The sequence below is a fragment of the Kogia breviceps genome, chromosome 1 (assembly GCF_026419965.1).
Source record: "Kogia breviceps isolate mKogBre1 chromosome 1, mKogBre1 haplotype 1, whole genome shotgun sequence".
Lineage (NCBI taxonomy): Eukaryota > Metazoa > Chordata > Mammalia > Artiodactyla > Physeteridae > Kogia > Kogia breviceps.
This window is the reverse complement of record NC_081310.1, coordinates 174,257,512-174,285,370: the sequence shown is the minus strand read 5'-3', so window position 1 is coordinate 174,285,370 and position 27,859 is coordinate 174,257,512. Positions and strand designations below refer to the sequence as shown.

The 27,859-nt window shown below is 33.2% G+C and overlaps 1 protein-coding gene across 9 annotated transcripts in view; it reads left to right on the top strand.

The window, feature by feature from the left end:
• Window positions 1-27,859, top strand: part of ZMYM4 (zinc finger MYM-type containing 4) — a 171,301-nt gene that overhangs the window by 104,404 nt on the left and 39,038 nt on the right. For 6 of the 9 annotated variants that reach the window (XM_059046581.2, XM_067011728.1, XM_067011734.1 and 3 more), the window contains 15 exons: window positions 4,151-4,675; window positions 6,392-6,453; window positions 6,810-6,980; window positions 13,843-13,927; window positions 14,156-14,411; window positions 18,242-18,416; window positions 18,528-18,740; window positions 22,252-22,402; window positions 22,892-23,007; window positions 23,432-23,707; window positions 23,881-24,031; window positions 24,835-25,007; window positions 25,791-25,941; window positions 26,515-26,655; window positions 26,990-27,027. In XM_059046581.2, the coding sequence (XP_058902564.1) occupies window positions 4,151-4,675; window positions 6,392-6,453; window positions 6,810-6,980; window positions 13,843-13,927; window positions 14,156-14,411; window positions 18,242-18,416; window positions 18,528-18,740; window positions 22,252-22,402; window positions 22,892-23,007; window positions 23,432-23,707; window positions 23,881-24,031; window positions 24,835-25,007; window positions 25,791-25,941; window positions 26,515-26,655; window positions 26,990-27,027 (2,684 nt within the window). Of the gene's footprint in view, window positions 1-603; window positions 662-4,150; window positions 4,676-6,391; window positions 6,454-6,809; window positions 6,981-11,225; window positions 11,289-13,842; window positions 13,928-14,155; window positions 14,412-18,241; window positions 18,417-18,527; window positions 18,741-22,251; window positions 22,403-22,891; window positions 23,008-23,431; window positions 23,708-23,880; window positions 24,032-24,834; window positions 25,008-25,790; window positions 25,942-26,514; window positions 26,656-26,989; window positions 27,028-27,859 lie in introns of those variants that run through there. The other 3 variants (XM_067011729.1, XM_067011742.1, XM_067011747.1) reach the window with 3 other exon arrangements.

Genomic DNA, 27,859 nt, shown 5'->3' with positions numbered 1-27,859 from the left:
AAGCTATTTCTTTTATTTGGGCCACAAGAATGAGTACAATTCTGTTCCAGTTAATTATATATATTAATATAACTAACATAATTTAATCTCATAAGATTTTATGCTGCCTACAGATTTATTGTGTGATAACTAGCAAAATTGCAAATTCAAATTAGATGCTTTATTAGAAATTACCATCTCTGAAAAAGCTTGAATGCATTCTCAAATAAGGATAAAAAATTTTTTTTCAATAGACAATAGATGCATGTGCTTCAAAACTCAAGATACAGAAGGATATGCTTTGAAGAGTTAGTGTTTCTGTCTTATAGCCACCTGATTCTGGTGTCACAGAAAATCAGTGGAAGGTATTTTAATGTATAAACAATTGTATGTACACATAAATTATAAAACATACAGCAGTGGTAGGATAACATATATATGTATATTCTTCCTCACTCAGATATTTTTACTAATTGACCCTGAGAACTCGTATAAAGTTACCTCATTCTTTTTAACAGCTATATGATATTCCATTATAGGTATGTACTGTAATTAATTGAGCCTCACTGTTGAACAAATAGGCTGTTTCCAGTCTTTGCTGCTTATACATGTTCTTTTTCATAGATCTTTTGAGAAATATCTGTAGGATAAATTCTTAGAAGTTGAATTGCTGGACCAAGAGGTATGTGTATTTAAAGTATCATAAATATTGCCTGGTTGCTCGTTTTTACAACTGTACCATTTTATACTTCCTCTAATAGTATTCTACTACAGGGATTGGCAGACTCTTTTTCTGTTAAGGGCCACATAGTAAATATTAATATTTTAGGCTTTTCAGCTCACATACGGTCTATGCCACACTCTTCTTTGTATACTTTTCTGGCCTCAGGTCATAGTCTGGCAGCTTTGGCCAATAGCATAGCTGCCAGGCTGTTATCAAAACCTTTTGTCTTTATCAGCCTGCTGTATGAACATGGTATCTAATTGCATTATTAATTTGCATTTCACTTATGAGCGAAGTTCAACTTTAGTGTTTCCTTTCCTGTGAAATGTTTGTTCAGATCCTTTGCTTTCACAAATGTATTTGGTTGTTGGTATCTTTATTGACCTATGAGTCTTAATCTTTATCCATTAGGGAAATGACCTTTCATGATATTAAAGTGCAGTAAAATGTTTTCAACAACTTTGTTTTTAATCTTTTGGTTTGGATTATGTTTTCTTTAGGAATTTTTTATAGTCAAATTTGGTCTTTTATTCAGTAAATCGGTCTTTTATTCTAGGTTTTGTCATTCTTAGAGAGGTTTTTCCCCTAAAAATAATTCTTTCATGTTTTTTTTTTAATACTAGTGTTTTATTTTCTATGTCTAAACCTTAAATACATCTGGAAGTTATTTTGGTATGAGTTAAGGATCCAGTTTTTTCAGGTGTTTACCTTTTTTCCCAGTACCATATCCTGAATTAAAAGAGATATTTTGGAAGTTGCTTGCAATATTACTTTTTAGTTGACTTCTTATATACTATAGAACTTAGATTAAACTGTTGATCACACGAAATGCATATTTCATTCATGGAACAGTTACTGAGCATATGCTGTGTGGTCAGGTAGTAAGGATAAACTGTTGTAAAGAGGAGGTTCTAACCCTGACCTTTAGTTGCTTACAGTCTGGCAAATTTATCACACTATATGTATGTGTGTGTTTTAACACCCTGCTTCTTTATTTATATTTTCTCCCTAACCTTCTATTATTATGAAAATTTTCAAATAGAACAATTGGAAGAACAGTATAGTGAATATCTATAGTTTTGTGCATGCTCTCTCATCCCTCCCTGCTTTTCTCTCTGTAATATATATAGTATGTGAAAATAAGTTGTAGAAATTCCTAAGATTTTAGCATCTTTGTTTGAATTAATTGCTTAGTTAAGTGAAAATGGTGATTTTCTAATTTTATTATTTCCTCCATTTGTCTGTCTTTCTGGTTCGCTGAGGAGAGGGAATCATAGCTATCTTTTTCACCTAGCACAGTACTTACCATGGAGTGATTTCCTAATAAATATGTGCTGAATGAATGACTGAGTACTTTAGGCTGTGGGATGTTATTGAAGGATTTCAAGTGAAGGTATAATGTAGAATGATTAATGGTGTAGAAAGATAATTCTGATGTCTTTATGGAGGAGGGCAACTTGAAGAAAGCTTTCATTTGGACCCTGTATCAGTTAGGACTTGATTATATGTAATCCAACTCAAATCAAATCAGCTTGAACAAAAAGAGGAATTTATCCTGAATCATGGAACCCAGGGAATGATTTGAAGATCCAGCCACACAAAGGGTTCATCTGGGCTTCAGGAACAAATAATAGCAAGGCTGCTGGTGCCACTAATATTTTTAGTCTTTGCTTCACTCTGTGTTTTTACCAGTTCTAGTTTGTCTGCTCATGGACCAATTAAATATGGTTTCAGGGCAGGATTTGTAAGAATATGGTTGCCTCCTAGATATTATGTGAATTGAGTTAGTACACTGTCAACAGGAAGAGATGTGGAGTGTTGGAATGGTACCAAGTGGAGGAGATGGATTTGAGAGAGATATTAATTAATACAGTTTGCAGAATTTGTCCAAGGGGAAGGAGAATTGGAGTGATACTCTTTTATCTGGAGCGAATTGCTGACTTGGTGATGCTGTTAAATGATGGGAAAACAAGAAAGTATGCTTGGAATGGGAACATGATGAATTTGGTTTTAGAGGTGCTAAGTTAAAGGTCCCTATAGAAGCTAATTGAATATAGATACCTGAAGTTTGGAAGAAAGGTCTAAGCTAAAACGCTTAGGAAGTCAACAGGAAAAGTCAAGGCTATAGTGGTGAATAAAGTAGTCTGAGTGTATAAAATGAGACGAGAATTGGAATATTGAGCACATAAAGCAGAGGAAGAGATTATGAAATAAATTAATAGGACAATTATAAAATTAGGGAACAATACACAAAAAACCAAAGGTATTTTATCTAGGAGGGATATGCCACATAAGGATTGAAAAAATAATTGGACTTGACCATGAGGAAATCATTGATGATCTTAATGAGAGAAGTTCCGATGCGAAGTTGGGAACCAGATTGCATTAAGTTCAAAGGATTAATGATTGGGAGATGAAGTAGAAACAAACCAATGTAAACTTTTTCCCTAGGAGTTTGTGAAAGAAAGGTGAATTAGGTCAGGAAAAAGAAATACAGGGCTGGGGTGTTGTTTGTTTTTTGTTTTGTTTTTTTTTTGCGGTACTCGGGCTTCTCACTGTTGTGGCCTCTCCTGTTGCGGAGCACAGGCTCTGGACGCGCAGGCTCAGTGGCCATGGCTCTTGGGCCCAGCCGCTCCGCGGCATGTAGGATCTTCCCTGACTGGGGCACGAACCTGTGTCCCCAGCATTGGCAGGCAGACTCTGAAGCACTGTGCCACCAGGGAAGCCCAGGGCTGGGGGGTTTTTGTTTGTTTTATTTTGGAATGGAAGAGACTTTAGCATGTAGTTTTGAACAGTAAACAGTTTTTAATATATATTCTGGCTTGGATAAATTTTATTTTTATGTTTAAATATTTACCATTATAAACATTAACTGCTGTATTAAGAGTTAGTGCAGAGAAATTAGGACTCTGAGGTCAGAGATCTGGGTTCTAATCTCAGCTCCCCAGAGTAGTCTCTATGATAACTATAATTATCACTTTTATATTCCCTTCTATGTGTCAGTCACTGTGTTATTAGGCCCTTTTTACATACTGTCATTAAACCTCACCACAAATTAATCTCCAAGGTGAGTATTACACTGTTTTACAGATAAAGAAGCCTGAGAGTTTACCTCTCAGGATCACATAGATTTTCAGTTAATCATGCGATGATTCCAACACAGATATGTCTAATTCTGAAGTTGGTGCTCTTTTTTTCTATATTGCATTGACTTTCTTTCTAACCTGAAATAGTTTCTCAAGTTTTACATCCCTATTTCCTTATCTGTCAGATAGGGATATTTTATCTGTCACACCTATATCAAAGTGCTAATTGAATACCACAGTATTATTATCTATATTTTGTTTGAAAAGAAAAAATATATATTTGGTTAAATGCCAGACAGACCTTATAAATATGGTCATCTTTAGCACTATCATTTGTCTAAACAGTATTTTACTTTTTAAGGTGGTGGTATCATGGATACAGAAATGTCTGAAGATATAGACCACAACTTAACTCCTACCCTTGACAGCATGTCTTATGGAATGCCGAATCAAACAGGATCTGAAAATTCATTGCTGGATGAAGATGATTATTTTTTGAACTCTGGGGATCTTGCAGGAATTCCAGTCGTTGGTAGTGACAATGAGGATGAACAGGATTTTAGTTCAAAGGACAATCTTGTTTCTTCAATTCATACTGATGATAGCTTGGAAGTAGAGAGAAGAGTCACACAGCATGAATCAGACAATGAAAATGAAATACAGATTCAAAATAAATTAAAAAAAGACTTTCCTAAACAATTTGATCAGGTTTCTGTCTTTAAATCAATACGGAAAGATTTTAGTCTAGTAAGAGAAAACAGCAAAGAGACTTTTTCTGGAAAGGAGAAAAATAGAGACCTAACTTATCTTGAACGTGAAAAACGGTTGGATAAACCCCATAAAGAGTTGGATTCAAGGTTGAAAAGCAGTTTTTTTGATAAAGCAGGTAATTGTTGGAATAGAGCCATAAAACACAGTAAATAACAACGTACTGATATAATGCAGCTTTTATTACTTCTGATGCTAAGCAAAGTATGAACAGTTAAATTCATTGTAAGCTTGTCATTTTTCTTTTATCCTTGTTCTTTGCAGAGTGACTGAATTTCTCCCAGTAACTATTGGTAATGGTATAAATGGTTGAAAAATAGCTCTAAACCTCATTTCTCCCTCCCCTGGTTGCAATATTTTGATGAGAAGGCAAGATACTCGAATCACCTGTTCATTTTCTTTGGTTGAACATTGGAACCTGAAGTTGGATTTAACTTCTTTGTGCTGTAAGCACTAATTCAAACTGCTGTCCCACCAATTAGTCCAAATTAGGGAGGGTTTTTCTTTTTGATAACGTTTCTATTTTATGTTTTAGAAGTTTCTTGAGACTCCTCTTGAGCCTCTTTGCCCAGTGTACCCTATACTTAGGGTATAGTTCCATTCTATACTTAGCTTCAGTTCCATTCTTGAATATATACATTTTCTTATTTCTGTGCCTCTCTTTCCTCCTGCTATTCCATTTGCCTGAATGTCGTTTTCTCTCTTTGTATATATGCCTGTAAAAGTGCTTCTTATCCAACAATACCTAACTCATAAACCTCTTCTACCCTATAGTCATCCCTAACCTCTCTACATCAAGAATGTTTATTTCCTTATCTATATTTACATAGCATTTTGTTTATGCCTCATTATTTATAGTACTTATCACACGGTATTATAGCTCTGTTTGTTTTGCCTTATGTGCTAGTGTAGGAGTTTATTGAGGGCCAGATTGTATCTTATTCATCTTTGAGTTCTTGGGGCCTAACCTGGTGTAGTGAAAATAGTAATATTTCAATAAATGTTCAATAGGTGTGAAAGAAAGCTCGGTAGAATATACCAATCCTTATATTTCTTTTGACAGTGCTAGGAAAACTATGATTGAAAGAACAAATCAGTATTGTTAAAAATAACAACTAATTTAAGTATCCATTATGTACAAGACTGTACAAGGGTATACTGTATTTTTCAGTATATATTATTCAATATGTATTTTCAATATCCCTATGAGGGATAAATCATAAGGGTACTTGTCTTCAAGGAACATAGTGTGTAATAGCAGAAGGGACAAGACAAGTCAAGTAGCAGAAGTGTCAACGACCAGTTGAATAGCATAAAACTTAATTTATAATTAAAGACAGTAGTAGAAGAGTTTGTTATAAGGCAGTATAATAAAATTTCTTTCAAATAACTGAAACTGTTTTCTGTATTCTTAGGAGAGAGATGATTTTTAACTCAGTGGACAAGGGCAGGTTTTATAAAGGAGAGGTGAATTTTGAACTGAGCTGAGTCTGGAAGACTATAAAGATTAGGATAGAGGGGACTTGGAATGATATAAGCAGAAATGGGGAAGAACAAACATAAGTAATTTGCAGAACATAGTGAATAAAGTAACCACTTTATTTAGGTTTGAACAAGGAAAGAGCATGAGGCAAGGCTAAAAGTTAGATGGGGCCAGATTGTTTTGAGTGAAACTACCTTTTGGGTATTTTTTGGTACCCATTTCACTCTAATGAGCAGCTTCGTTGGAAAAGAGAGGTGATTATCAAATGATAGCTTTTTAGGTCACTCTTTGTAAGATTTGTTATTCATATACATGTGTTTGTTTTGTTTTGTTTTGTTTTTCTTTCAATAGCTAATCAAGTTGAAGAAACATTACATACCCATTTACCACAAACCCCAGAAACAAACTTTAGGGTAAGTTTTCAGTGTGTATGTAGATTGCTGTAACTGTGGCAAGTGTCAAAGTTTTCTTTATGTGATTTTCTAAACTGTAACTATATGTGTTAGGTTGAGCGCTGATTTTATTTTTTTTAATTTCCTTTATTATTTTTGTAAGGACATCTTTGGAGATGTTCTCAGAAGCCTCTGCTCTCAGATTCTTTATTTGTATTTGATATTTAGACATATATCACATTTACTTGTAAGCATAGGGACTCTAATGAATGTCCATAGAGTTCTTCATTTCCAGTGAGCTTTTCTTTGGGTGTTAAACCTGAAGAGGAATAATTTTAAAATCTGAATATTTATTAATCCTTTATATTGTGTTTTAGGATTCCAGCTATCCATTTGCCAATAAAGAATCCATTGGTTCGGAACTGGGGAATTCCTTTGCATCAAATATTAGAATTAAAGAAGAACCTTTGGATGATGAGTATGACAAAGCAATGGCACCACAGCAGGGACTACTAGACAAAATTAAAGATGAACCTGACAATGCTCAAGTAAACATTTCACCTTTTTTTCCCCCTTCTTTTTGTTCCACACATGAATTATTCATTCAAGAAAGGAAGTTCTTGATTAAGAAGTGAAGTGTTTTGTTGATGGGGTGAGAGGAGACTCTTAATGAAGGTTGAGGCAATTGAATTATCTTGTAAGAATAATACTAAGGAATCAACCAGAGTTATAGGAGACTTTGTCCAAGTAGTAGTTAAGGCTTTTAATCCACATCGTTCCTTAATACCACTGTTCTCTGATTTTTACAGTTTCAGTTTAGGATTAGGGAAAGGTGAGTCTTCAGTGATTTGAGATTGATACAGCAGACATGGCTGAAAGTTTATGGTGGTTTATGAGTTTATGGAGTGATTGAGTTTATATAAGGTAGTAAGCCTTTTGCAGTTGCTGCTAATGAAGTATAGGCTATGCATGGATTTAAGTGTTTTTCAGGAGGGATTAATGGGATTAATTAATCTTTGGAAAAATTAATTGATTGAAGAGCCAGTTCATTAGATCAGTGGGTAGAAGATAAAGGAGGTTTTGATGCTTTGATGGGTGATATAGGATTCCAGTTTTGAGATCTGTGAGTAATAAGGGTAAGAATAGAGCTCTGTTATTTCAAGGTTGCTCTGGAGGTAAAAGTCATAAAGATTCTGTAAGTGTGAATGCTGAAGTCAGTGAAGTTATCCATGCAATTAATGACATTGCAGTGGTTGGAACAGAATAAAGATGCTATAATCATTTTGGAACGTAGGAAAAGGACCAAGGGATGAATATGCAATAGAGCAATTGTTTGAGGGTATTCTGTGTTTTATACAGCTGGTAAGAGTGCAGAGGCTGAGAAGTAAAGATAGCATGAATTAGCTATTTTTTTGAAATGACATTTGATGTGGAGAAAGCTTACCTTTCCATATCTTTCTTTTATATTAGGGGGGTTTAGAATGTGAGACTTCTGTGGAAGACGTTTTTTTCACTCAGATGTCTCTTAGCAGGGTTTCTCGGCACTATTGACATTTGGGGCCAGATAATTCTTTGTTGTGAGGGGCTGTCCTTTGCATTGTAGGATGTTTAGAAGCATCCTTGACCTCTATCTACTAGATGCCAGTAGTACCATGTCTCCAGACATTGCCAAATGTACCCTGGTGGACAAAATCCTCTGCTCTTGAGAACCACTTTTTAGAGTAAGGAAATGGGAGAATAGGTGATTTATAGATGAAGGTGATTTATGTGAGTCAGATTGATGCTTCAATTGAGTGAGAATCCCATGGTGCCCAGTGGAGGGTAGCTGTATAGGGTAGTGATGATAAAGCTGTAGAGTTGGATGGGTGTGAGTGTGGTAGCTACAAAGATGGTAGAGAAGGAATATGAAAATATCTGAATAATGAAAGCATGTTAATAAAAGCAGGCAAAATGGAGGTCGTGGATATCTGAATTAGAGATAAGGAAGTGTCCTGACACCTAGGGGAGGTTCATATGGCAGTGTATACTTCAGAAGACTACTACCATGTCTACACAGGGCAGATCTCCTGTCTTTTCAGTGCCCCAATCTGGACATGGGAAATCCATAAGAAATCATAATGCTGGCAGGGTACCAAAGACATCACTTTCTCCCTGTACATGACCCAGTGACACTCCTTGAGCTGAAAAGGCAGTTACAGCAAAGACCAAATACACTGTGGGAAGAGGGCATCAGGAAAGGTTGTTTGTATTGGGTTGGCCAGAAGGTTTGTTCAGGTTTTTCTGTAACGTCTTACGGAAAAACCTGAATGAACCTTTTGGCCAACCCAATATTACTGTTTTGAAAACAGTCAGAGATTCTAGTGACTGGAGAATACCAACAGGGTGGAACAGTCAGGACACAGAAACACCTACATTTTTTATCGCTATTCAAAGTGTAATAATGTGTTATAAAATGCCATATTGAAGTTTCATCATGATTTTGGGGAAGAACTTCCCTAAGGGCTCACCACCTGATTGACTGGACTCTAAAAAACCAAGCAGGAATCTGTGTAAGTCCTAGGCATAAGGTCCAGAAGTATTCTTTGCCCTGACCCCGCAATAAGGCAGTTCCAGCATGTGAGTGGGTAAAGCTAGGTGTTCTCTGAGAAGTCCTTTCTGTTATCAGCTACACCAGTCCTGTGGGATCATACCTTTGATAACTCTTCTAGAAATCCCTGACCTCATGTTAAACTATGGATACCTGGTTCTTTCTTTTTTTTCCATCCCTTCCTTACCTTCTCTCTCCTCCTCCTCTCCCTTTCCCTCCTACTTCCTCTCCCCTGCTCCTATTTCCTCTCCCCTTCTCCCACCTCCTTCTTCATTGTCCTGTTCTTTTAGGTATTTCTCCTCAGTGACCATTGGAATTCTATATTCCTTGTTCAACACTGCCTAATGCTTTATCATTCTTATTCATTTCCCATAGACTGGAAAAAGGAGTTCCAACAAATTACTTTCTTAGACTCTGAAACAGTACTATTAACCTAATGCTCGTAAAATACTGATAGATTTAACAGCTGTGGTCAGTCTTTACTTTTGACCATCAGTTACTTGTAATAACTTTTCTCTTGGTGTAATAAGATCATAGCTTTAGCTTCTGGCACCTTGTCAAAACCTCCCTTGGCTTTTCTCTCTCCTTAACCTGTAGCTCTGCTTTCAACTCACTTCCTTATTCTCCTTTTTACACAGTTCATTTTGGTCTTAATTTTTTTACTTTCCCATATAAATCACTAAGATACTGAAATGTATGTATATATATATATTTACTTCTTCCCAATTGTTCTCGATTATTTCTTCAGTTATAATTTTCTGGGTTTGCCAGTTGTCATCCTCCTGCCTCTGTTATTGGCGTAGCATCATTTGTCCTCCCAGTTACATTTCTTCATTCAAATCCTATTGCATGTTACTATAATATATTCTTTATATAATGCTTACAGATACTTTTATGTGTACTATGTTGTTTCATCCTCCAATATAAGAAGGCCAGAGTAGATGATATTAACTCTATTTTTAGGTGAGGGAACTGAGATTCATAGAGGTTAATAAGTTAGTTACTCAAGGCCATATGGCCAGGAAGGAGCCAATCAGGGGCCTTCATCAAGGCCTTATTATTGTAGTCTACCAAACTTTCTGTAAATAAAAATTGTTTAAAAAAATGACTAGAGAAGTTTTTAAAATAAAAACTTTAAAGAGCCAGAGACGTCATTTTTTCTTCTCCCCTTTTCTATAGTTTCTGAAAGCTGGAAATTCAGTAAATATTACATTAAAATCATGATGTTTTTCTTTTCTTTTTGCTCATAATAAAAGGAGAGCTAATCTATAATCTCTCATTGAAGTAAATGGATTAGAATGGGAAAGCAAATCAATTAATTGTCACAGTAGTGAGTCATAGAGTCTTGGAAAATAGAATGCAGTAATTAAATGTTGGGGCTTATTTTTTTAGCCATGTCAGGTTAACTTGGTTATAGAAACTGGGTTCTTCATTTCTAAAATACTGTCTTGGAATACTGATACATACTTTACGGTAAATAAAGGGAAGGTAAAGATATTGGTAAAGGATTTTTTGGTTTTGTTTTGACACCTGTTTTTCTGTTTCTGAAAGCTTTTGGGTCATCAGATTTTCACTTCTCAAGTTATTAGTCATTGATTTTTTATTAAATATTTGTAAAATTAATCATTGTTGGGAGGATACTAACATAAACATTATGCCTTGAAGGCATTGTGGGGTGTACAAGCAGAGTACTTAAGATATATTCTTACTTTACTATATTATATAAGTAATATGTACTTGAGGCTTAAGGAATGTATCAGAAGTTTGAAATAACTGTCACAGGCAGTGAGGAAGAGAGCTGACTAGAGACCATGAAAGTATGCCCATGAATACTGATTTTTTTTCTGGAGTTTTCTGAGATTTGAAAAAATTTTTTACTTGTAATATGCTTTCATATACTATATAATGTAGGAATGTTATGATGAATCAATATTAGAAAATCTCTTAATATATGTAACTTCATCAACAGGTCTAATAAGCCTAGATATATAGATAGATAGATGCCAAAAGACATTTCATGTAATTCACTATGCATTTCTTATAATAGATACTCTCTTGATCAGGTAAGGAAATATCTACTTCTGATCAATAACAGTCATTGAATTTAAAAGTAAAATGATGGAAACCTTCTGTTAATAATAACTAAATGAACACAAATTACTGATGTCAGCATTATTATTTAACTCTTGTTGGATTTTCGACCCAATACATGTTAAAGAAATTAGAAGAAATAATGGAAAAGGGGAGACAAAATTATCATCATTTACTGGTAAGGATCTTTATCAGAAAATTAATAGAGTTCATGAAAGTTTAGTGGAGTAGCTAGTTGAATTTTACTTATATAAAACAGAGCAATATTTCTATAAATCAGTTGTTTCCCAGTTAGACAATATGATGAAAAGGTATACTGTTTCCTACAGCAAAGCAACTAAAAAGTGCTTGTATCAGATAAAACAACTTGAATGAATGCAGAAACTTTTTTCTTAATATAAGATCTTAGTTACTCCTAAATTAAGATACAGTTTTGATACAATTATGAAAATATCAATGGTTTCTTATGTTTTGAAGAAAAATAAATAGACATGCACACACATTATGTTACATGTATGTTCTAAAAATTAGAGATGTGGCGAACTATTAAATGATTAAACATCTCACAGTTATGTTCATTAGGATAGTGTGGTATCATAAGACTAGTCAGCCTGATAGTGATGCAGAATAGATTGCCATAAAAGAGATATTTTTAGAGGAAGTTGATATGTTAATGGTGAGTGGAAGGAATTCATCAGCTATTCAAAGAAAGAAAAAGAAAAATGCTCATTATATATCAAAAATAAATATCAATAAATCACAGATGGATTAAAGCAGGAGTTGGCAAATTATCTTTCAGCAGTGGGCCAAATCTAGCCTGCCCTCTTTGTTTCTGTTTTGTTTTTCTGCATACTGTTTTTATAGTTTTATTGGATCATTGCCACATTCATTCATTTCTATGGGTACTTTTGCTCTACCAGGGCAGAGTTGAGTAGTTGTGATAGCATGGCCTGAAAAGTCAAAAATATTTAGTATCTGGCCCTTTGCAGATAAAGTTTGCTGACCTCTGTATTAAAGGACTGTATTATAAACAATGAAAACTTTCTTAGTATCTTATTGTGGAAGTAGAACTTTGTAAGAAATAGAAGGAATTGCAAAGGTAAAAACCGTCAATTTTTTGGCATAAAAATGGAAACTTCAGTATGTAAAATTTATCTCACAGTACATATTGAGGAAATGTTGATAACAGATGCTATCGGAGGTTAATCTTGTTACCTTATAATGCTTTTTTTGTAAATGGATATTTAAAAAAATTGGAAATTTAAACAAGAATGGGAAGAGACTTTTAAGTGGCTTTTATCACAAATTGCTAGAATAAATAAAATTAAGGTTTTAAAAAACAACCTGTCATTGTGCATCAAGAACCTTTACTATGTACTTATTTACCTAGTAATTCCACTTTAAGATTCTTTCCTTAGGAGATAATCCTAAATATGAGTGTATGAGTATTCACAGAGGTGTTCATCATGGCATTACCAACTAAAGCAAATGTGTGGAAACAAGTGAACCAACACTGGGTTGTGGTTATGTAATTTCAATGCCATACAGGACTATCAAATTGGAGACTGAGGCCAAGGGAAAAATTAGTAATACTGATCCTGTCTTTACTTATTTAAAGTTTTGGTATTTTGTTTATCATGGATTATGGCATTTAAAAAAATATTACTGAGATTTTTGATGCCTTAATTTGTGCCTGAGGCAAGTGCCTCACCTCACCCCAGTCTCATCCTTATGTAATCTGATATGTCTATTAAATAATATATATCAGTATTTCTCAAATTCCAGTAATGTACAGATACCTCTTATCACAAAAAAGGTGGTATGTTGGAGTTGCCTGAGAATTGCAAGAATAAGACGTCTTTCAGGGTTTTGCAAGTTTCAGTGTGATAAACAGTGAATTAAAATAAAAAGTTAAATCTGCCACTTAGGGGTTTCACAATGCAATAATATAATTGTAAAAGCTAACAACAGCACTAAAAACTTGTTGTATAACTCAGTTATATGTGGTTATTCATGACTAAAAATATACACATTCACTAAAAAAATTATTGAAATAAAAACACAGACTTTTAAAATATTTTTTTTAGAATTCTCAGACTGCCTGGAGTACCTTTACAGACTTCAGGGATTCTTGGACTCCAACCTTAGAAACACTGATACTTAGCCACTAGAAGTTATTTTTGAGTAATATGTGATAATATGCAAATGTTCAGCTGATTCAAGTGACCAAAAAATCATTTTATAAGAATGCTATATTCAGTATAATTACAACTGTGTGAAGAAACACATATGGCAGGGGAAAAGACTGGAAAGAAATATAACAAAAGAGTAACAGTGGTTGTTTTGGGGTAATGGAAATATGATTAGAATTTTTTTCTCATTTCTACTTGTCTAAATTTTGTATAGTAAATGTGTATTACTTTTATAATAGATAAACAGCAACTTAAAATACTGTAATAATATTAAGAATTAAAAAAATAATTTGTGAATATCTGCTAGTGCTATAGGCTAGATAGCTACTGTCATTTTTTACCTCAACTCTCAGCATGTATAAACATGTTATACCCTTATTGTAATTATAGTTTGCTTGCTATTATTTCTTATTAATGTTAATGTAGTAAACATTATCCACCCCTATATAGCCATAGTAAAATGTCTTGAATATCTGGATTTCTTTAGATACATTGTATTTATTTTTTCTTTACATATTTATTTATTTTTCTTTTTAAAAGGAGTATAGTCATGGCCAACAGCAAAAAACTCAAGAAGGGGAACTGAAAATTAGTGCTGTGTTTTCAGTCAGTGGCAGTCCTCTTGGTAAGAAGCAGAACTGAATGAATGAATCATGTTTATTTATTCTGACCAGTATGAGTGAGAGGAAGTATCTACTTATATTAGTAAACTAGGCAGTTCAGAATGGCTTTAATTGTGTATTGCATAATTAGTGTTGGGTTTCAAGACTAGCTCTAGAAGAGAAAGAAAGGATGCCTACTTAAAATTCATGGTAAAAAGTAAAACTTTTTTTTTTCAATTTTTTTTTTAAAGCTCCACAGTTGACTACTGGCTTTCAGCCTTCACTGGCATCATCTGGCATGAATAAAATGCTTCCTTCAGTTCCAGCCACAGCTGTTCGAGTTTCCTGTTCTGGTTGTAAAAAAATCCTCCAGAAGGGGCAAACTGCTTATCAGAGGAAAGGGTCTACTCAGCTATTCTGCTCTACACTGTGCCTCACTGGATATACAGTTCCACCTGCCCGCCCACCGCCTCCTCCCACTAAGAAAACTTGTTCAAGTTGCTCAAAGTATAGCAGAATTCTAAATTATCGTGTTTCTTTCTTTCAAGATACTTTATTCTTATTTATGTATTGTTTAATTTTCTACCTTTTTGTGTTTATTTTTTGAGAAATGTCACATTGTTTACTACAAACATGTTGCTGCTTTTAGTCTTTCTGGATGCTAGGTGCTCAGCTTTCTTTTAACTTTAAGTAATGTGCCTTTTATATAATAAGAGGTGCTTTTGAAATGTACTTTACCATCCTTGTTAGTTGAGATGCTTTATAAAACAAAAACTACACCATTTAGGGGTATTACGTGACCACAATATTTTATCTTGTAACTGTAGGCAATAGGTGCTTAAATGCAACAAATATTTAATGTTTATGTAATGTTTTCTGTTAGGTAGTTGGAATTCATTTAATACTTTTCATCTTAACTTTAATTGGATTCCAGTGTATGTATTTTTATTTTCTCAGTATCTCAGGTATCTCAGAGGTTGTATTTCAGTGTTTAACAACAAAAAATTATGACCTTAGATCCTAATAAAATCATCCTGATATATTTGAGGCATATGAACTAATTTAGGCTAATTTTGCAAGGTGGTCATTAGACACTGTTTAAATAAGTCAGAAAAAGATGAATAATGCTCTTGTTCCAAAATATTTTGGCTTCTATTATTAAGCTACTCAAACCAGGATTTATTAGTTTTGATATTTGTACTTAGAGTACCTCACATGGATGCTGCCTTTTCTCTGTCTAGAAAGGGAAAAGATGCTCCCTCTTCTGGTTCAATTGGAAAAAATATAGAAAGAAACTTCTAAAAGAAATTTGAGTATGGTTAGAAGATGTTCTAGAAGTTATATTTGCATCCCTTTATGTTTCAGGTTTATTTTAGTAATAATAGACTTCTGTTTGAATTATGAAACATGCTTTAAAAGAGTACTTATGGATGACATATCTAATTTCTGTATTCCAGTATATTTATCACTTCTACGATCAAATCAACTAGAAAATTATAATTTTTATAAGGTTTTTTGTTCTTTTCCTATTTTGCTATGAAATAATTTCACATAATAACTTCCTTTTATGTATCTCTGTTTAATTCTTACTTTAGCGATCAGCGCTTTCTAAAATTTCAGCAGTATTTCTCCTTTCATAATAATAGTCATAGATACTTAGTGCAAAGATTTAAGTGAATTTCAAAATGACCATAGGAAACTCATGGAAATTTTAAAATGTGTGCCTTCTTTCTGTGTTTTTTAATTCTTGTCCATACATGTTGTTCTTCTCATCTTAATTTACTATATCTCTTTGGTCTCTGGTGTTTGCCTCGCTTTATCTGGAGATGGTCATTTTTAACTGCATGTCATATCTTAGCTCTGTCTGATCTTATGTAATTTAATTATTTTTAAGATTAAATTTTCTTCTTTTGTAATGTTTGGTCTTATCCATAAATTTTAACCTGTCGTTCTTTGACTTTTAACTGTTCTACCTCTTCATTCACTTATTGTTAGCTTTTTTTTAATCCCTTGTTCTTTTCCATTCGCCCCTTTCTGTTCTTCTTTCAGGTACTCCTTGCCTGCCTATCACCTCAGCTTTTCTTTTTCATTTTCTGTCTTTCTTAATTTTCCCCCCTTCTTGTCTTACAGAATACCTTTTTCTCTTGTTGCTCAGTTCTCAACCATTTATCAGTCTTGTTTTTCTTTGTATTCCATTTCATTTTCTGTACTACTCTTTCATCTCCTTTTCACCACTTTTCCTTTCCTTCCCTTTTTTCTCTTATTTCCACAGTCATTATAACAGTTTGGGATAGTCTGATTTATCTGATTATAAAATTATTGATTTGGATTGTGCCTTAAATGTAAGGAAATTAGATTCAAAGAAGTTAAATGATTTGCTCAGTGTCACATAGCTGGGTAGTTCTGGCACATGCATTCTCCCCCCTAGATAGTCCATGTAGTCAAACAGGTTTAATTTGTAAGTCAGTCCCTATAAGAAGTATTTTTACTTTAATTTGAATAGGTGGAGATAGAAAAGATTTCCTTCCTGATAACTACTGCTGTTTTTGTAGACCACTAGAAATATAGCAGCAGCACTTAGGTTGAAAGAAACTCCTTAGCTGTTTGGAGTAACAATTTTATTTTTGTTAATCTTTTGTTAACCAAATCTCTTAGCATCTTGAATTTAACCTAAACTCTGAATATGTTTTGGCTAATCATCATTTAATTTTTAGATTTCATTAGTAATAGGGACCTAACAATTTGTCTTAAAAAAATCAGTTTCAAATCCTACACTTTAAAAGAGGTAACTTGGAGGGTACTTTTTGTTAATACTGTTAGAAAGATCAGTTTTCTTGATATAATGGCAGTAAGAAAGGTAATTGTTTCAGGATTGTCTGTACCATCTGAATTTTTACTATCTGAAATAAGATTGCTCCTTCTCATTCTGATAACATGTAATCTGTTACAATAAAATGTAATGCAGTTGGATGTTAAGCATACTGAGAGTAGTGAGAAGTAGCTACTTTTATGATTCTATTGCCTTGATCCATGCTGTTCTCCAACTTTTATCTCCGTAGCCTCCTAGAAAACATCTATTTAGGGTCCAGCTAAAATATCACTTTTGGGTAGCTTTTCTTGTCACATCTTGTCTGAAATAATTGTTTCTCCATTTCTATTTCTGTAGTACATTTTATGTATATAAATACGTTTTTCAAAATTATTTTACTTTTTTACATTAAGAATGCCTCTTTTATGGTATTTTATATATCATTTGTCTATTTGTCCCAGTATACTGTGAGCTCCTTGAGGGCTTGTACCATATCTTGACATAGGGTTGGGCTAGTCCCTGGCTCAAAGTAACTGCTCATTAAATACCCTTATAAATGAAATAGATTAAAACCCAATAAAAAGTAGCTGGAAAGGCCAAAAAAAAATGCAGATAATAGAGCACTCTCAAGCTACTAAATATTGAAGATGAGGTGTGAAGTTGTGTATTACAGCATAGTACAATATCAGGTGCTCCTTGTGATGAGTTGCATTATATTTACTATTATCTTTTATTGAAGCAGAGATATTTGTAATCTTTTCTAAAAAGTACTATATTAGTATCATCTGTTTAAAATGTAAGAGTGAATATAACAGTTTATTTACGAAATATTATGTGAGTGTATACTCATGAGAGAGACATTGTTTACAGAATTTCATCAAGGTATTTTTAAAATTGGTTTTTAAAATGGTTTGTACTTAAGCGATAAACTACTATGTAGGAAGAGTAATTTGGGAGTGGAATAAGGGGTGGAGTGGTAGGGAGTCTTAATCCTTAGGGTTTTAATCTTCATTGCCTTTTACTGCTAATGCTTACAAATTGAATTATTTAGATCTGGAAATGTTCAGTTTTATATAATCATGCTAGAATATGCACTGTGTAGTTTGAAATGTATTCCTACTTTTAAAAGGTAGTGGCTTTAAAATTTTTCAAGTGTAATGTTAAAGAGTATTTTTGAACATAAAGGAGAGCCTAAGGAAGAAAATGAAAATCTTCTATAATCCTACCAACTAGAGATAGTGAATGATAAATGTTTGATGTATGTCTTTTTAATCTTGAAACATAGTGTACTAATCCTCACAACAGTTCTATGAACTAAGCCGTGTATTAGTTTCATTTTATACAGCAGAGCTTGAGGATCAAAGTGATTTATCACTTTATTCAAGAAAACCCAGGTTTTCGGATTTAAATACCAATGCCCTTTCCCTACACTTTTGATTGTCTTTGTTTTATTTGATATTTTTAGTTGACAAAAAGGAAAAAAAATGAATTATACTATGGCTTATTTTATCTTTGTTGTCATTTTTAGAGACATTTTAAATCCAAAGGATGTGATCAGTGCCCAGTTTGAAAATACCACCACTAGTAAAGATTTTTGTAGTCAGTCATGTTTGTCAACGTATGAACTGAAAAGAAAACCTGTTGTTACCATAAATACGAATAGCATTTCAACCAAATGCAGCATGTGTCAGAAGAATGCTGTTGTAAGTTATCTTTTTACTTTAGTGGGGGACGGAGTCTGATATTTATTCTTAAAGGACAGCTTTTGATGGTCTTTGCTTGTTGTTTCTAAGTTATTACTTTATAATTCCTAGATTCGACATGAAGTTAATTACCAGAATGTGGTACATAAACTTTGCAGTGATGCCTGCTTTTCTAAGTTTCGCTCTGCTAACAACCTCACCATGAACTGTTGTGAAAACTGTGGGGGTTACTGCTACAGTGGCTCTGGACAATGCCACATGCTCCAGATAGAGGGACAGGCTAAGAAGTTTTGTAGTTCCACGTGTGTCACAGCATATAAGCAGGTACATGACCATATTTAATCCCGACGTCTTTGTTCATTTCAGAAGGATCTAAATTTTTTTGGTAGAAATTATTTATGAAAATGTCACAAAAATATTAAGTTCTTGTTATTAGCTTAATTAATATTTTTTACATTAAATAGTATTTGTCAAATGCATGTGTGTTAAAAACTCTTGTTACAGAGTTTTATAAGTACCATATACAGTTGTACCTCAGTATCCATGGGGAATTGGTTCCAGGAAGCCTGAGGATACTAAAATCTGAGAGTGCTCAAGTCCCTTATATAAAACGGTGTAGTAATTGTATATAACCTACACACATTCTCCTGCTTTAAATCATCTCTAGATTATTTATAATACCTAATACAATGTAAATGCCATGTAAATAGTTGTCAGTGTGCAGCACATTCTTTTCCTTTTTGGAATTTTCTGTAATTCTTTTCCTGGAATATTTTCGACCTGCATTAGGTTAAATCTGCAGATGTGGGACCCAGGGATATGGAGGGCAGACTGTATTTCTCTTAATGCATTTGAAATATTGATACGTTTGTAGGGTTTGGATTATTTTATTTAAAATATGATTAATGTTTTTGAACAAGATTTTGAAAATGCAGAAAAGCACAAAGAAGAAAAAATTAGGCATCTCCCAGAGTTACATCATTTTGGTGTATACCTTCTAATCTTTGCTTCTGCTAATCCCAAACTCCCAATCCATCCCTCTCCCACTCCCATCCCCCTTGGCAATCACCAATCTATTCTCTGTGTCGCTCATTCTGTTTCTGTTTCATAGATAGGTTCATTTGTGTCAGATTTTAGATTCCACATATAAGTGATATCATATGGTATTTTTCTTTCTCTTTTTGACTTACTTCACTTAGTGTGATAATCTCTAGTTGCATCCATGTTGCTGCAGATGGCATTATTTCATTCTTTTTTATGGCTGAGTAGTATTCCATTGTATATATGTACCACATCTTCTTTATCCATTCATCTGTTGATGGACATTTAGGTTGTTTCCATGTCTTGGCTATTGTTAATAGTGCTGCTGTGAACATAGGGGTGCATGTATCTTTTTGAATTACAGTTTTGTTTGGATATATGCCCAGGAGTGGGATTGCTGTATCATGTGGTAATTCTACTTTTAGTTTTCTGAGGAACCTCCATGCTGTTTTCCACAGTGGTTGCACCAATTTACATTCCTACCAACAGTGTAGGAGGGTTCCCTTTTCTCCATACCCTCTCTGGCATTTGTTATTTGTAGGCTTTTTAATGATGGCCATTCTGACTGGCGTGCGGTGGTACCTCACTGTGGTTTTGATTTGCATTTCTCCAAGAATTAGCAACATTGGCAGTTTTATTTACACTAGATTTATATTTTGTTAGTAAATTTTGATCAAAAGTTCAATTTTAAAATTGGTAAACCTAAAGGAATAGTAAGAACTTTTTACATTTTCAGTTTTACAATGTTTTCCCTGTTTCACTATGTTTGCTGATCATTCTTTTTCTTAGAATAGTAAATTTTTATAGTTTACCAAAATTGGTGAATTTAATAATGTTGATTTGGAAATTTCTCTTAAATGTTCATAAAACTTTGCAATGATTTTGTAATTTTAAACATTCTAGTGTTTCAGTTTATTTCTTGTTAATATACAAGCACATTAAAAGGGATTAGTGTTAGTTACTATTTATTTCTTCCTTAGAAACACCTTGTTTTTGTTCTCAAAGGGGGAAAAAAACCAATATCTTCATTAGCTTTATTCTTGTACAAAGGACAGTTTTCCTGATACTGTATCACGTTGTAAAAGTTACTTTGATTCAGTCCATTGAAAGGTGGTATACATTCCATAAGAGAAGTATTTTGAAGTATCTTAATTTTAAATTTATTACTTTTAATTTAGCCAACACCTATTAAAATTTTTACATGTTAGTATGTACTGTGGTTTAGAGAAAGAACGTGGATTTAGAAGTAAAGCAGATCTTTGTTTGATTCCCAGACTTTCTATTCAAATAGAATTTTACCTTGGAGAAAGAAGTTAAACTCCCTGAGTCCATTTTCTTATCTGTAAGTGGGTATGCACTAGCAGTGTCACTGGGATGTTTTTAGGATTATATGAAGTAAGAATGAGAAAGCACCTAGTATAGAACCTGGAACACTGAAGATGGTCATTTCTGCTACTTTTCTTCCTTATATAAAATTTATTCAACAAACATTAGATGTGATCACTGTTTTGAGGTGTTACATGTCCCCTGGGGGAGATATAAGTTTGTAGAGTTGTTACAATAGAAGTGTTATGGGATGTAGAGGGGCACAGTGGAAGCAAGGTCAGTTCTACTTGATAGTTTCAGAGATAGCTCTTGACCTAATTCTTATAAATGAAGTTCGTGTTTGCAGTCCTGATGGAGGAGGAAAGGAGAAATAGGGTTGGAGATACAGAAGAGATTCCAGAATGTAGGAATATGCTCACTTGAATATGTATTTATTTTAATAGTACGTCTAACAGACTTATCCTTGAAGAAGACATAGAGATCTTGAAATTCTCTTAATGGGTGCTGGATATACCTTATAAGTTATCCTGAATGTATGACATGTTAATAGTATTTATCATTATTTGCTACTAAATCACTGAGTGGAAATTTAAGATAACAGACTCTTTCATTGCTTATATTTGGACACTTGGGATATGCAAAGTTTCCTCCCACTTTATTGCTTAGAGTGTGCTTTGTTGTTGTTGTTATTTGTTTTGGCCGCACCATGCGGCATGCGGGATCTTAGTTCCCTGACCAGGGATCGAACCCACACCCCCTGAAGTGGAAACGCGGAGTCTTAACCACTGGACCATCAGGGAAGTCCCTGTGCTTTATTATTAGTGGTAGAATATTTGAGTGTGAATTTTCTAGTAATTTTATTAGTTTCCTTGGATTCACATTTCATTGCTGTATATAGCACCTTTTGTGTGAAGTTCTTCCAATTCTTTGAATAGTGTAAGAGCATGAATTCCCTGTTGTGTAATTTTTTAAATAGTGGGTTTTTTTGTTTGTTTGTTTGTTTGGAGGTTTTGTACAATATATTCTTACAGCTTCTTTATTTTATACGTAGTATTTTGTACTTAACCCTGTACCTTATCTTGGGGGAAGGCTAAAATAGTGTGTTTAAAACTATAGTTATAACAAATTAATAGATCCCAAAATTAATTGCTACGTTGTACCCAACATATTTTTTAATGACGTAGAGTGGAAAAATATCAAAGTGCATCACATGTTATCATGATATATATTGTTTTATAAAACCTTTCAGTTTTATATACATACATGTTTAATACACAAACACAAAACCTCAGAAGTATGTGTTACTGGGTCACTTTGTAAAATTTATTTCTTACTGAGGATTGTAATCATAAAAGTTTGGAAGCCACTAATTTAAAATATTTCAACAGTGTTAAGTATAAACATTTCAAAGAATTATGCTTTTACTTGTAACTTGGTAAAAATGAATGTTATTTTATTCTCTTAATAGAAATCAGCCAAAATTACACCATGTGCGCTTTGCAAATCATTGAGATCCTCAGCAGAAATGATTGAAAATACCAATAGCTTGGGAAAGACAGAGCTTTTCTGTTCTGTTAATTGCTTATCTGCTTACAGAGTTAAAATGGTTACTTCTGCAGGTAATATTGGTTTCATAAACTTTATAAATATAATAGTTGAATAAATTATGGTTATTGCTTTGTTGTTATAGCACAGATTTTTGTCCAAATTTAGTTGATTTTTAACGCAAATTTAAAATACTTCAGATCTGTGTTGTAAAATATCACCTATTATCTTGATTGCTTATTTTATGTTTATTTAGTTGCTTGCCTATTTGTGCATTCTTTCTTACCAAAAGAATTTATGGCTTTAAAAATGTATTTTCTTTATCTACACCTGATTTATTTCAAGATTCATTTATTTTTTAGTTTCAGGGTGTAGACTGTGACAACTTTAAATAAACAAATATTTTTAACGTTACTTTTTGTCTATATGTGAGGTAACTAAGTTTAATTTCAGTTCCTGCAACTTGACTTGGCCCTTGAACTTTCATGTATCGTAAAATACTTCTCATACATTTGTGTACATTTGTATGTATTACTCATTAGCTTTTATTTTGATTTGCTAAGGTGTACAAGTTCAGTGTAACAGTTGTAAAACCTCAGCAATCCCTCAGTATCACCTAGCCATGTCAGATGGAAGTATTCGCAACTTCTGCAGCTACAGTTGTGTGGTAGCTTTCCAGGTATGGCTTCAGGACTCTTCCTTTTCTCCAGTTAGTTGCCTGTGATAGTAAACTTATTAGGTGGTTGCTAAGTGCCTGGATTGCCTAAATTTCTATCTCAGTCTTGTTAAACTTGGGTTCTTTGGTCCATCCTATTTTTGGAGACATGTTATTTAATTGCCTTCTGTGAAATTAAATGGTACTATTATTACCTAGATTATCTATTGGGAGGATATTATTTTTAAAGAATATTATTAAATTATTTTATTTTTTAATATAAATATCACTCCCCCCATTCAGCTATAAGCTGCTCAAAGGCAGGGATGTTTGCCTTTTCACAAATGTATGTTAAGTGCCTAGAACTGTGCTTGACATAGGTAAGTATTCAGTACCTCTTGTTTGAACAAATGAGTAGATTGATCTTTTTGTTTGTTTCTTCTTTCAGAATTTGTTCAACAAACCAGCAGGAATGAATTCTTCAGTGGTGCCCTTGTCTCAGGGCCAAGTAATTGTAAGCATCCCTACAGGTTCAACAGTGTCAGCAGGAGGCGGTAACACCTCCGCTGTTTCTCCCACCTCCATTAGTAGCTCTGCTGCAGCTGGTCTCCAGCGTCTTGCTGCCCAATCCCAACATGTTGGGTTTGCACGAAGTGTTGTAAAACTCAAGTGTCAGCACTGTAACCGTCTCTTTGCCACAAAACCAGAACTTCTTGATTATAAGGTAGAGTATAGGAGCATGATAGAGGGTTTGAGTATAAACTGGTCTATCTGTAAACTTATTTCTGGCTTTTCACCTTTCAGAATTACACTATTTGTTTTGAAAATAAGAGGGATAAAGATTTCCACAAGATAAACCAAATGTTTAATTAGTACTTAATGATTATTTCTTTGCAGGGTAAAATGTTTCAGTTCTGTGGCAAAAATTGTTCTGATGAATATAAGAAAATAAATAATGTAATGGCAATGTGTGAATATTGTAAAATTGAGAAAATTGTAAAGGAGACTGTGCGATTCTCAGGTGCTGACAAGTCATTCTGTAGTGAAGGTAAAGATAGAAGATTATCTTACCTACTGAGCATGTTCGTTGTTTCAAAAGTATTTGATGATTTAAGCTGTCACTATGTAAGTTTATTTTATCTTTTGTGTATAACACCCAAAACCTTTTTGTTTTGTTTACACTTGGTTCGCTCTTTTCTGATCTAATTCTTCATATGATATAGATGTTAAAATGAAGAAAAATCTCCTCAATGTGTATAGCAAAAAATGATGGTGATGTGAAAAACATTTAATGTTAGTTATTAGGTTGATAGGGATCCTTTAGTTCTTGTATTTATTTCTAAAGGGAACTGCTTAAATTTTAGTAGCATCCTAAGATAATACTTTTATTGTTTTAAACATCCATTATTTTTCTGAATATAAATGATTGGAATATGTAAATCAGTGTCTTCCTTATTTAGATGACTATAAGGTTAGAATGTTTTGTTTTACTCTAAAACCATGCAGGATTAGCCTCCTAGACTCTAGTGGCTTTCAAACCTTTTGACCACGACACAAACAAGACATACATTTTACATTGTGACCCAGTGTATGTTCATATACCCAAATAAAACAAAAGTTTCATGAAACAAAACTGACTTTTACTATATATGATGCACTGTAATATTTGCTCTGCTGTCTTACTTCGTTTAAAAAAACAAAATAATAGTATTAATCCTCTAAATTGATTTCTTGATCTACTAATTGGTGAGAACCCAAATGTGCAAACTTTGTCATAGGGCATTTAAATTAAAGATGTAGATACTTATTATTTCTCCCTAATGTTAATTTTATCTTTTCTGATTTTTTTAGGTTGCAAATTGCTTTATAAACATGACTTGGCAAAACGCTGGGGAAATCACTGTAAAATGTGCAGTTATTGTTTACAGACATCTCCCAAATTGGTACAGAATAATTTAGGGGGGAAAGTAGAAGAGTTTTGTTGTGAAGAGTGCATGTCCAAATATACAGTTCTGTTCTATCAGGTAAATATAATTCACATTCCTGGGTTTTTCAAGTCAGGGCATATTTTTCCCTACTTTTTTTCTTTCAAATAGTGTGAAGGGCAATTAATTATTTAAAACTTTTAAGTATTAAATGTTCTCCTCTTGTATTAATATAAGATTTAAAAAAGACTTTAATGTCACTGAAGTTACATTACTTTTGTTTTTAATTTCCTTGTAGAAGACATATCAGTCTTGAAACATTAAAATATTTAAAATTATAATTTTATTCATTTATTAACTAAAATGAATCGTGTTCTGACATCTTTAAGGAAGATCGATCTATTTCCATTTCACTTTTAAAAAAATTACTATGTATTGGTGTCTCTATAATAATGTGACCTTTTTTAACGTTGTATAAAATAGTTGATAGATAAGTAATTATTTCCAAATTTAGGATCGTTAACCTTCATTTTTTAAAAAACTGAATTATACTTGAGGTATGATATTATATAAGTTAACAGGTGTACAGTATAGTGATTCACGTTTTTTAAAGGTTATACTTCATTTATAGTTATTATAAAATATTGACTGTATTCCCTGTGTTGTACAATATATCCGTATAACTTATTTTATACATAATTGTTTGTACCTCTTAGTCCCCTACCTCTATATTGCCCCTCCCCCCAGAATAGCTAACCTTCATTTTTGTGATCTAAATTCTAAGTAAATTTCCTCACTTGTTACCTGTGGCCTGCTTTTATTCCATCAGACCATAGACAGTTTGTTTTTTTACTTCTTTACTATCTTCTGTTTCTTTTTCAGATGGCCAAATGTGATGGTTGTAAGCGACAGGGTAAGCTCAGTGAGTCCTTGAAATGGCGGGGAGAAATGAAACATTTCTGTAACCTGCTTTGCATCTTGATGTTCTGTAATCAGCAAAGTATGTGTGACCCACCTTCACAAAATAATGCAGGTAAAATTAAACTTTAGTCTTTGGTCATTGCCAGGGACTAACTCTACTGTTCTACAAGTTGAGAACTTTAAATAGTTGTCAATAATTTCATGAAACGTAAATTTCATTCTATTCAAATGACATTAACATTTAGATCTCTTTTTGTTTAATTAATCTAAACACCTTAGATTAATGCCCTGTAAAAACGAGTTCTTTTAGTTTTCCCTGAGCATGTTGAGTCAAATAAACTCTGTTAAGAACTTTATGGGAAAGAATAGCAGTTAATGTTTTATAATGGAAGATATACATCTTGACTTCCCTAGAAAAGGATTTGAGAGAAAGAACATAGACTCTAAATCACATAGCCTTTAAAATATACCACATGCATAGTTACGCAAGAGAAAGTACATGGAATACTTTCAAGGTTCACTAATTAAAAAACAGAAAAAAACTCCAGTTAATCCTGACGTGACACTTGGCTCCAACAGAATTTACTCTAACCTAAAAGCATTGTTTAACCTCCTTGAAATGTTGGTTCTGTGTATGTGCATATAAATTACATGAGATTTTCTTATTTTTGTTTATTTTAATCAGCAAGTATTTCCATGGTGCCAGCTGCTTCAGCAGGGCCCCCATCTCAAAGAAAAGATTCAACTCCAGTTATAGCTAATGTAGTATCATTAGCAAGTGCTCCTGCTGCTCAGCCCACAGTGAATTCTAACAGTGTCTTACAAGGTATGACTTGATTTGAAAGCATTTATCTAGCCTTTTTGAGGTTGAATATAGGGCTTCTCTACCTTTTTTTTGTCAGTGTTCAGTTTCATGTGTTTGTCACATTCATATTAGGAACGGTGGCTCACTATGTGCTGCTATGGCATTAAACAGTGTTTCTGTAGTTTCCAGATCTCTTCTTCTCATATTAGGCTTTAGGTGTTAACTCTTCCCCTGAATTAAAGTAAGATAATACATGTTTTTATTATGAAACTTTGTGTTTATTTTCCAAATATCAGCTTTTAATACTAATGTTTAAATAATAAGATCCTACATTATATGTTTTTATTTATATCAGGTGCAGTTCCAACAGTAACAGCGAAAATCATAGGGGATGTAAGTTTTATTATTTTTATTGGTATTGCCATTGTCTTTTCCCTTTTTATGCAGTATGAATATGTCTAAGCTGACTTGCCCTCCTTTATTTTTTGTTTGTTATATAAAACAAATTTCATGAGTTCAGGAACAGGATTTTCTGGTTATTTAGTTAGGTCTTTTATATACTTTTATGTACTTTAATTTCTTTGAATGCTTGGTATCTCTATAATGGTAACTAAATAATAGTTACTGAAGGTTTTTGTGTTTGTTATTTTTTAATTGTACAGAATTAAAGTACATTGTACAGAATTCAGGCATAAAAGGTTTGGGGGGCATTTTGTAACATAGATTGTAAATAAAGTATTTATAAAATATAGTTTCCCACTCAGTGCAGATTACGCTGTAAATAAGCATTTTTAAAAACTCAATATTTTTGTGCTTTGTCTCTTAAAAAAAGAAAAAAATAAATAATGAGAAAAACTTATGACTAGAACAGTGACATTTTTAAAGTGTTTCCTGGTCTCTGGGATAATTTTCATGTAATCTTTTTTCAGGTTACTTAAATGATCATAAGTGATCCTATTACTTCTAGTTATCTTGAAACTAATTCTTTTAAGACTTAACTCAGTCAGGAAACAACAGTTCTCATTTTAAGCTCAACCACCATTGTTACTGATCAACAGTATGTCACAATACAAACAGCATTTTTCTTGGTAAACAGAGCTGGTAATTAGATACATTTAGGGTCAATATATAGTTATCAAAATATTCCTTTATTGCTATTGATATTTCAGGAATATTATATTCCTTACATATTTAGTTGAATATTTATATTCTGTCTTCCAAGTAA